This window comes from Trichechus manatus, unplaced genomic scaffold (genome assembly GCF_000243295.1).
Source record: "Trichechus manatus latirostris isolate Lorelei unplaced genomic scaffold, TriManLat1.0 scaffold00128, whole genome shotgun sequence".
Lineage (NCBI taxonomy): Eukaryota > Metazoa > Chordata > Mammalia > Sirenia > Trichechidae > Trichechus > Trichechus manatus.
This window is the reverse complement of record NW_004444064.1, coordinates 477,045-487,987: the sequence shown is the minus strand read 5'-3', so window position 1 is coordinate 487,987 and position 10,943 is coordinate 477,045. Positions and strand designations below refer to the sequence as shown.

Sequence of the window (10,943 nt, the reverse complement as noted above, 5' to 3'; positions counted from 1 at the left end):
CCTGGAATACTAAATATTGAGAGCATTTTACAGAAGGTTGTTGTTGTTAGGGGCCATTGAGTCAATTTTGACTCATAGCAACCCCATGGGATAGAGGAAAACTGCTCCATAGGATTTTCTAGGTTGTAATCTTTGCAGGAGCAGATCACCAGGTCTTTCTTCTGTGAAGATGCTGGGTGGGGTCCAATCACTAACCTCTGGGTTAGCAGCTGTCTTAGTCATCTGGTGCTGCTCTAACAGAAATACCAAAAGTGGATGGCTTTAACAGAGAGAAATTTATTCTCTCACAGTCTAGCAGGTTACAAGTCCAAATCCAGGGCATCGTTCCAGGGGAAGACTTTCTCTCTCTGTCAGCCTTCTCATCAGTGTTCCCCCGGACTAGGAGCATCTCTGCGCAGGGACCCTGGTCCAAAGGACACGCTCTGCTCCCGGCACTGCTTTCTTGATGGTATGACATCCCCCTACCCCCGCCCCCCATCTCTCTGCTCACTTCTCTCTTTTATATCTCAAGAGATTGCCTCAGGACACAGTCCAGTCTTGTAGAGTGAGTCCTGCCTTACTAATACAATTGCCACCCATCCTCCCTCATTAACATCATAGAGGATTTAATAACATATAGGAAAATCACACAATACCGGGAATCATGGCCCAGCCAAACTGATACACACATTTTTGGGGGGACATAATTCAATCCATGACAGCAGCCAAGCACTTAGCTGTTGCACCACCAAGACTCCATTTAGTAGAATGTATGACCTTGTATTTGTATGAGGATCTTGTCTTGCCAGAACTTTAACAGATCCCTAAATGGTCCCTGTTTCATATTTTCTTCACACTCTGAGGAGGCAAAGGGCACCACTATGTAGAAAGATGTGCCAGTCATTCAGCCATTGTCTCTGAACACCACACTCGCTGTAGTGGGTTGAAACGTGTCCCCACAAAAGATATGTCCAAGTCCTAGCCCCTGGTACCTGTGAATGTGGCCTTATTTGGAAAAAGGGTCTTTGTAGGTGTTATTAAGTTAAGGATCTCAAGAAGAGACCATCCTGGATTATCTGTGTAGGCCCTACATCCAACAACAGGTGTCGTTATAAGAGACATAGAAGGAGAAGACACAGAGAAAAGAGGAGAAAGTGATGGGAAGACAAAGGCAGAGATTGGAGTAATACAACCAGAAGCCAAGGAACGTCAAGGGTTGCCTGGAGCTACTAGAAGCTGAGAGAGACACATAGAATGGATTCTTCCTCAGAGCCTCCGGTAGGAACCAACCCTGCTGACATCTTGTTTTTGCATTTAAAGTCTCCAGGATTGTGAGAGAATAAATTTCCGTTGTTTTAATCCACGTCATTTGTGGTAGTTGGATGTGCCAGCCCCAGGAAACTAACGCTCCTGCCCTCTCTGCTCTGGTTGGTATGTGGGCGGGGACTTTACAAACCACACATCTGCTTCTTCAGCTTCTCCTCATTAGATCTGGCAATGGGCCAAAAGAGGGAGCATGCAGCTAGAGGGTGAAGTCTCGGTCCCTTCCCTGTCAGGGCTGCCCCAGTCTCACAGCACTTGATTCCGTTTCGCTGTTCTCCCAGCACCTGCAGAACCAACCACGTGGAGTCCCTCAGAGCCACCAGTGCCTGCCCTCTGAGCAACTCTCCTCCTCGACTCCCTGGCCCTTCTCCGAGCTTCTTAGTTTTAGTAATTTCAAACTTTCACTTTGCTCCCCAGACATAGGGTTAGAAACTGCTTCTGGTAGTCACTACCATTACGATACCTCAGTGTTCTCTTTTTGCCTTTGGAGTTCTTCAATACTTTGTTAACAATTATTTCTAGTACAATCTCTCTATCAAAATACTGGTGTGTTTTCTGTCCTGAGTGGACCTCAACTGACCCAGAGGCAATCCTAGGAGTACTACGGTCTTTGGCTTGAACTTAACATGGCCTGACACCAGCCTGTCCTAGTGAGGGTGGAAGAGAGGAAGCAAAGATGGTCAGATAAGGTGGTCGTGAGGAGAAAGGCTAACATGTATTGAGCTCCTGCTGCATGTTTGGCACTGCACTGAATGCTTTACATATGTTCTCAAGTTCATGTTACAAAATTACTCAATGGTGTACTTACTACTGTCATCATTTTACAGAGGAGAAAAATGAAGATAAGACAGGATCGTTAGCTTGCCCAAAGTCACACTAATATGTGATCGAGCTGGGATTTAGGAGAGGGTTGTTTACCTTCCAGAGAGCTGGGCTGGATTGGGGTGAGAAGAACATGGGCATCGTCCAAGGAAGGTCCCTGTCCCTTGAGAATGATGCTGCTCTTAATGATGGGTGTCACAGAGGCCTCCTGGGGGAGTTCAGAGACCTGTAGAGGGCCAGCAACCTCCCCTGTCTCTCTTGACACTGAGCAGATGGTCAGGGGGCTAGGGTCAAGTACCCAGAGGCAGAAGAAAGGCCTCAGGGGGCCTGAGAAAGAAACTCCAGAGAATGTGTAGATATGAGATCCATCATCCCTGTTATAGAAGGAGATATTTCCAGCTTCACAGTCCAGGAAAATGCCCACCCGACGCAGAGGCTCAGAAGGATGGAGGCGCTTCCTCGGGAAAGTGAGAGCCCTGAGTTCCTGCTTGTAAAACTCGATGGCCCACAAGCCATGCTCCGGTGACTTGGGAATTCTTCCCTTCCGATCTAAACTCTCAAGGCAAACACCCAGGTTCCAGGCCTCCCGGTTTCCCACCTCGACTTCCCAGTAGTGCCTCCCCACGGTGAATCGCTCCTGGCCCAGAACACAGGGGTCCTTGTCGAATCTCTCAGGGTTGTCAGGCAGGTCCCTCGCGAAGACCAGCCGGCTCACACTTTTCAGATCCTCAGAGAGTTCAAGTCTGGGATTAGCAGTGTCTGGATCAAGCCATGGGCTCCCTGCAGAGAAAGGAGAGGGTCAGGCTTTTGGATTTAGGGCTCCCAAAGTTCCTGCAAATTTTGGGATCCCAGTGTTTCTCTTCCACATCTCTCTACCCTTTAGTTCCTGGTGGACACAGAGACACAGCTATCTCTGGGACCCCTTAACTCTCCCAGTTTTCTGTGCCAGGAGCCAATACAAACAGCCTATCCCAAAGCAGGGGCAAGACAACACAAGGCTGGGAAACAGGGACAGTGTCATAGGAAACTCAACAGATGACCAAGTGCATTTCATGATCTAGCTCATCCTCCAATATTTTATTTCACAGACTTGTTCTAGTGTTATGCTGTGTGTGTGTATGTGTGGGAGAGACAGAGAGTAACAGAGACATAGGGAGATACAGAGATGGAGATAGAGAAACATAAACAGAGAAGAGACAGACACAGAGATAGAAATATAGGAGACGGAGAAACAGAAAAAGACAGACAGAGAGAAGGACAGAAACAGAGAGATACAAAGAGAGAGAGAGAGAATGGAGAGCAAGTATGCTGTTTCACAGCTGTGGGACAAGCCACATCTGGATAACCCTGAGAGGGATCTTCACAGCAGCAGATGCTGAGACAAACATTCTCCAAAACAGACAACATTTACAAGAAACACTTTTTCCTGTCCCAAACGTTCCTGTCACCCTGCCTCCTCACTGGCCTATGCTGCCATCACAATGGAGTTCTCTGACCTGTGGCCCACGTGGGTCCATGCCCTCTTGCCTGCTGTCTCCCACACCTCTCCTCAGAGCCATCTGCCCCCGAATGAAACTCAGTTGCACAGACAGTGGCTCTGGGGATAAACGTCTGTCTAGACTTGGGCTTCTTAAATGACAGCAGGATGGCGTTTGGCCTGAGTGCTCAGCTGCTCTGGAAGCCTCCTCTTCAACAACTGAAATTTTTAGGGCAACAGCAGTAGAACTGATTGATTACACACTAGGAGACAGTCTCAGTTCTAAAGTCCTACATACCTCATATTGTTGTTTGCTTTTGTTACCAATAAGATGTCCCAAGTCATCCATTATTTCCGAACTCTCATCTCCAATGGCTTGATACGATCAAGCCTTAGTCCTCTACTGCTATCAAACCCCAGCTCTCTCTCACAATATCTCTTTATCACCTTTCTGAGGTCAAATCCTGCTCTCCTTTGCTTTTCAGCAAAGGCTATTTGTTTGTTTCCCCTCAACCCTCCATTCCTCTTGCTACTTCCTGACCATTTCTTCACCTCTTCCTTACCCCAACCCCTTCTACGTTGAGTCTCTGTGCATGTGGATCCAGCTAACTCACTTTATGACCTTCTTTATGACCATAAACTGACTTTCTGGTACTCTCCTTCCCTTACTGAAGAATTAGCCTATCTCCTAGTCTTTCCTTCTACTCTGACAACTTCAGTATCCATGTGGATGAACCGTTCAATGCCCTCATCTCTCAGCTTCCTGATTTCCTCATTACCTGTTATCACGTCCTTGAGTCCAGTGATCCTGCTGGCTCATCTCTCTACTGTTGTAATTTCCCTTCTCTTCTTCACAAATTCTTTGGTTATGAAGCATCATACCATCTCTCTAGCAAGCATTCTCAGCAATTGCCATTACAACACACTAAAGCCAGCTGAGCCTCAGCTGATCTAACAAAAGAGCTTGGGCAATCCTGCTATATCACAAAGTGATCTCACCTTCCTCGCTGTTAGACTGCTACTCCATACTCTCTCCACACAGCTCAAACCTCCTGCCCCATCTCACCCCCAGCTTTTCCTTCTGCAGTACAGCAAGCCCTCCTCATACGCAACCCCATGCAAAATTTTTCTCTTTTTCTATTTTCTTTATCCTTATATCCTTAATCGCTCTTTACACTGGATCATCCCTTTAGGCAACACACTTACTCTATTACACCTTACCTTAAGTTACAAATAAAAACACATTTAAAAAAAAAAAAAACTTTCCTTGATCCCCACTTTCCAATTTTCAACTCTGCCTAACAGCCAACAATTCTGGAATTTTCTGTCAACAGTCTCCACTTGTGGACCTCCTGTCCCCTCCCGCTATTTACTAACACTTCTCTTGCCAATTTCAAGAGTCCTTGTTCTGCCCTCATTTAACTCCATTTCTCAGCTGCTTCTAACACAATTGACCACTTCCTCAACACGTTTTATGTCCTGATTTCTTTGGTAAAGAATTCCATGTTTCTCTTACTTCTCTGTCCATTTTTTCTGTCTCCTTCACCTGCTCGTCTTGCTGTGCTTGACACGTAAATACTGGAGTTCTTCAGGACTAGGTCTTTATCTTTCTTCCTTGTCCTTTACCTTTCCTTTTTGTTTTTTTGGAAATCTTATTCGCTGTCAGAACTTTAAATACCAGATGCATGCAGTTGATCCCAAATGTATAACTCCTGTCCAGACTCCTACTGCGAGCACTAGCCTTGTCTGTCCAATCATTTATTTGATGTCTCCATTGGATGTCTCCAAACTTCTCAATCTTACCAGTTGCTGTCGAGTTGACTCCAACTCATGGCAACCCCATGTGTGTCAGAGTAGATCTGTGCTCCATAGGGTTTTCCATGGCTGATTTTTCAGAAGTAGGTCATGTCTAGAGCCTGAGAGTAGCTGATTTCTCTGTTCTCCATGGCAACAGCCTCCCTGGAGCCCCTGACTTAGGACAGCTGACTCTTTCAGCATCTTCCACACGCAGGACAATCACTCCTATGGGCTCTCCACGCCCCTTTATTCTAGGGTCTCAGAAAATAAAAAAGAAGGAGCTAAGGTCTCTCAGGGCAGCCAAAGCTTGATTTTCACAAGGATGTGGCTGTGACTCATTGGCATATAACAGAGCATTTCTGCACTCTGGAACGCAAGGGAATACAGACACAGACACACATGCATGCACACATGCACATGTGCACACATGCTCACACATGCATGCACATACATGAGCACACATGTATACACAGCACATATGTCCCTTTTTCCCTGCCCACCGTTGTCGCTGCTATCTTGCTGCTCCTCTTCTATGTCCCTTTTCTTTTTCCAGAATACGCAGATGGCTCCAGCTACTACAACTCCCAGTGCCACAAGGATCAGAGGCAAGGATATTCTCCACACCGTGGGCCAGGACCTTCCAGAGAAGAAAGCTAAAGGGGATTCCAGGGAGTCACATGAGTAAAGAATATTGAAGCAAGGCTAACAGATTAATATGCAACAGGACATGATGTTTACAAACTACTTTGAAATGGTTCAGAAAAAAAATGTATGCATTTGTATAAACAGGTATAGATAGATACATATTATTGTTAGTAGCCTGCAAGTTGATTCTGACCCTGTGTGAACCCATGTGTGCAGAGTAGAACTACTTCATAGACTTTTCAAGGCTGTGACCTTTTGGAAACAGATCACCAGGCCTGTCTTCTGAGGCTCCTCTGGGTGAATTCAAACCCCCAACCTTTTGGATAAGAGTCAAATGCTTAACAGTTTTCACCACCCAGGGACTGATAGATACATAGGAAATAGATAGTAGATAAAAAACCACTGTCATCGAGTTGATTCCGACTCAGAGCAAACCTATAAGACAGGGTAGAACTGCCCCATAGGGTTTCTAAGGCTATAAATCTTTACAGAAGCAGACTGTCACATCTTTCTCCCGCGGAGTGGCTGGGGTTCAAACTGCCAACCTTCTGGTTAGCAGCCAAGAGCTTTAACCACTGCACTACCAGGGCCTCTTAGGTAGTAGATAGAAATTTTTAAAAATGTGGCAAAATGTTAAAAATTGGTGAATCTGGGTAAAAGTTGCACAATTTTTGGCAAAATTTCTGTAAGTTGGAAATTATTTAAAGATAAAAATTTTTTTAAAGTCAATATTGGGGTGAAACGTTCTTGTTCCCTGAGAAAGCACAGCTCTCCTGGAGGCTCTCCTGGCACCCCCATCCACCTCAGTCGTAAGCACCTTAACTCTGCATCTCCCCAGGACCCCCCAAGTCAGGTCTCTGTGGGAAAGGGCATGAATAAAGATCGGCGCCTCCTCTCTCTTGCTGCCTGGCCTTGCAGCTCTCTCAGATGACCCTAATGTCCAGGCCATGACTGCCCTCACTCAGGCTTTTGAAAATGAAGGAAAGAACTGAATAAAACACTAACCTGGTAGATGGCTCGCAGTTACTTTAATCTCAGGGAGAAGGGGGTTGGCAATGGAGCAAGAGAGGCCTTCCGTAGCCCTGTGCTTGACCACCACACTGGATACCACAGCAAAGAGCCCACTTGTAGCCGACACAGACAGATTGGTCACAGAAGCTATTGTGTTTCCCCTGAAATCTCTCCACTCCACCTGGGGCTGAGGGTACCAGCCAGCTGAGGTGCACTCTGCCTGGACACTTTCATCCTTGTCACCTCTCAATCTGACTCTGGGTGGTAAGCCCTGTCCTAAAGAAAAGGATACTGACTTGGATCTTTCCAGCTATTGCTGTTTCCATTAAAAAGAAAAAAATCTTGAGAATTTCCAAGAGGTGCTAGGAATTTTTTACATACTACTCTGTTTAATATTTACATGCAAAATATATTATTATTCCCATTTACAGATTTAAAAAAAAAAGGTTTAGGAAAAGGTTGAGATGAAATAAGCTTCCTATTTCACAAAATTAGTAATTGTGGGAAGCAAGATTGGAACCAAAGTTCGCCTGATTTAAAAGCACAAAGCACCAAGGAAAACTTCTCCCTATATCCCATAACCCTTCTCTCTCTCTCATTGTCTCTTTTTCCCTGCCTCTCTCCCTGACCACTCTCTTAGTGGTATAATGAAGGGAAGAAAAAGTAGAAAATAGAACCATGCGCTGAGAAGTCCATTTCCCAGGAAATACTGCACCTGAAAAAATAGGATTTGCTTGGAAGCATATGTTCTGAAAAGTTCTAAAGCATTAAAGAAATTTTGGCCAGACACCTGATTATCTGGAATTAGGACTGAGACTTTGGCAGAGAAACTTATACTTTGGCTCATATGGAAACAAGATGACCAAGCAAGTAAACCCCTTACCTGCCACCTTCAGCTGCAGTGTGGCTTCCCTATTGTACGTGCCGCCTTTGAAATAGCAACGATATGTCCCATTATCAAACACGGTGACATTGTGTATCCTCACTGCAGCTTTGCCCTTGGTGATGTAGTCTCTCACAAAAGTTGTTCTTCCTTGGTACTCTTCCATCTGCTCTTCGTACACATCCTCCCCTTTCTCATACACAAATACGGCGTCGGAGAAGTTGTCCCTGTACCATCTCAACTCCATGTCCTTGGCACTGATACTGGGGGACAGATGGCATGATAACTCTGTGTCTTCCCCCAGCATGGCCAGAATAGCGTCATCAGGTCCAATGACTTCAAAACTGGTATTTCCTTAAAGAGGCAGATGTAATAGGACTAGGTTAGGCTATCTATGAGAAGATAGAATTCTCCCACCCTTGCCCACATTCATCTTTGAGGATTTAAGTATTCCTTGAATCCTGAACTTCTCTTTGGGTATGTCTCTTCTTACACTGGAACAACCTCCTAGTGTTGGGAAGGGAATGTTCTCCTACCGTTTCCATGTATGACAGCGGGCAGCAGCTGCAGGAAGATGAGGATGATGAAGCAGCTAGGCAGAAAGTCATCTTGAAAATGTGTCTTTGCCATCACTGCTGGGGATAGACAGATACACAGGCCAGCACATCCACACTGATGGGAGAGAAGGCCACCACCAGAGGATTAATAGGAGCAAAGGAAAAATTCCTTCAAAGAGAAATGCTATTTTTAACCATGACTTTCACTCACAGCCTCTAACAAATTATTTATTCTAGAAACAGAGAGACAATGACCTTCTCTGCCCTTCCATTACACAGATAATGTTTGTCTTATAACATAAGTCACAGGAACCCATCCATAAAGTTCCACAAAGACCTCCTTTGGTGTGAAAGAGTTTCATTTTCTTACTACTCATATAAGGGTCATTACCTCATCTCTGGGGCCCTGGTGGTGAAGTAGTTAAGAGCTAGGCTGCTAACAAAAGGGTCAGCAGTTCAAATCTACTGGCTGCTCTTGTCCCTATGGGACAGTTCTACTGTATCCTATAGGGTCGTTATGAGTCGGAATTGACAAAAAGGCAATGGACTTTTTTGTTTTATCTCATCTCCAGCGTTTTACTGTAGTGAAACACAAAAATGCTGGTGAAGAAAACTCAAACTATGATTAAGCAACTTCAAGATCAGAAATACATTCACTGATCCCCTTAAAATCTTCGATTTCTTGTTGTCTCCAACCGGACTTGTGTTTTTGGGAGGATGGAAGCCTATTGGCTCCTCCTTGTTCCTTGTAGGGATGGTCATTCCAAGACACTCTGTAAGTTATATTATTAATTATAAACTCAGTTTAGAGGACGAATGCTCTGAATCATTTCTGCCAGCCTAAGCTATGGGTTGGAACCAACCCGACGACAGTAGGTGGTAAGGTGATTCTATCCAGCACAGACTCACAATAGTGGCATTTATGTGAATAAGATATTACACTATTCATAAACACATTTGTCCTATTCAGACAAGACTATTTAGTTCTTGCCTTTTAGGAAAGCCCTCAGGGTCACCCTGGGACCTGAGGATGGGTGAGTGTAGAGAAGCAGAGACATAGACAAGTGCCCTTAAAATAGAGAATACTCACCCAGCCTGGATCCAGATGCACGCTTTCCAGGGAAATTTTGATGACTTTGAGGGAATCAGTTTAGTTTCCCCGCAAACTCCAGAGGGGGCATAATTCAAGAGAACCACACTGCTTGAAAGGGAGCTTAGAAAACTGACTTAAGCAGCCAAGTCCCCCAGTTTCTGTAGAATCTTCCTTTGCGAAAGTAACCAACTGTGCCTACTTGGCAGGTGCAAAGGGAAAAAAATAAGGGCTTCCTAAGGGTTGTTAACAGTTTTGAACATTTTGAGGGTTGAGATGAAAGACCCTGGCAGCAGGAGATAAGCAAATAGATGGACACAAAATGGCGTACCCCATGGAAGGATGGCTATCAGGGACAGCACGGGGGCCTCCACCAGAAGCCCCATGGAGGAGACATGCATCATGAGTGTTAGGATCCAGGCCAAAGGCAGAAGGTGGAGAATTCAGATAAAGCTTCTTGGTTATCAAAGGAGCTTCAGTGTTGGCCAAGCTAGTACCAGTCCCTTGGGAAAGTTTTTCATGATCAAGTTGAAATTGGTTAATTATAGCATTTTCCAAGGAGACACCTGCCAGAAATTCAGACCCTTGTGGGTAGTAGAAGTGGCTCCCCACTTTCCCTCCCTTGCCTGTCCCCTCTGGCCATGTGCTCCTGGAACTTGGTGCACACAATCTAATGAATGGAAGCCTCACATGGACCAGGCTTAGAGCATTCATCTAGACTCCTTGCATCTGAAGAAGATGCTTAGCTCAAGCACATCCCCTCCCATTCTTCCCTACTAACTCAAAAGTGTGGATATTTTCCCGAAAGGGGTTTAGTGAGATATGAGGTATAGGAAATGGTTCTGTGGTATTCTTGGAAATCGGTTGTTACTTGATTCAACAGATACTTGTTAAGGGCTACAGTTTGCCCTCTCTGTTCCAAGGGATATGGAGGAATGAGAGATTTATAAGATAGAATGCACAAGAAAGGTTTAATTAGCACAAGGTACAGCAGAGCAAATGTCAGGAGGTGGTGGTGGTGGATTGCTGGTGGTGGTAGGATTAATGCTCCAGTGTGAAGGGAAAGTCACTGTGCCTGACCAGGTAGCAGGAGTGCAGGGGCACGGCAGGCTCCTTAGTGAGAAAGAGGTGTGAGGCTGTCCTATTAGCCCTAGACAGGATCAAAATCAATTCTTCTCATGGAAACGGGAGCTGAGAGTGTCCTCTTCCCATTCTTGTTTAGTCTTGAGAAGTGTGCAGTGGTGGAGTCAGGGGGAATGCTCATGCAGGGGCTAATACTACCAAACCCCAAACGCAAATTCTCTCCCACTGTCCTCCTTAGGTGGAGTTTCTTTTTGGTAAGCAAGTGTTCCTCCTTCC

At 45.4% G+C, this 10,943-nt stretch overlaps 2 protein-coding genes across 2 annotated transcripts; both read right to left on the bottom strand.

The window, feature by feature from the left end:
- Positions 1–2,039: 2,039 nt before the first annotated feature.
- Positions 2,040–3,641, bottom strand: LOC111822086 (butyrophilin subfamily 1 member A1-like). The gene is made up of 2 exons (XM_023739097.1): positions 3,632–3,641; positions 2,040–2,904 (listed from the first exon to the last, which is right to left on the bottom strand). The coding sequence occupies exons 1-2, from the start codon at positions 3,639–3,641 to the stop codon at positions 2,174–2,176; spliced, it is 741 nt and encodes a 246-aa protein (XP_023594865.1). The 3' UTR covers positions 2,040–2,173.
- Positions 3,642–5,657: 2,016 nt separating this feature from the next.
- LOC101357915 (Butyrophilin-like protein 10) lies at positions 5,658–9,812 on the bottom strand. The gene is given in 6 exon segments (XM_023739113.1): positions 5,658–5,831; positions 5,834–6,051; positions 7,049–7,330; positions 7,938–8,291; positions 8,474–8,609; positions 9,585–9,812. Coding segments are annotated over 5 exon segments (1,122 nt in total). The 5' UTR covers positions 8,568–8,609; positions 9,585–9,812.
- Between the last annotated feature and the right edge of the window lie 1,131 nt (positions 9,813–10,943).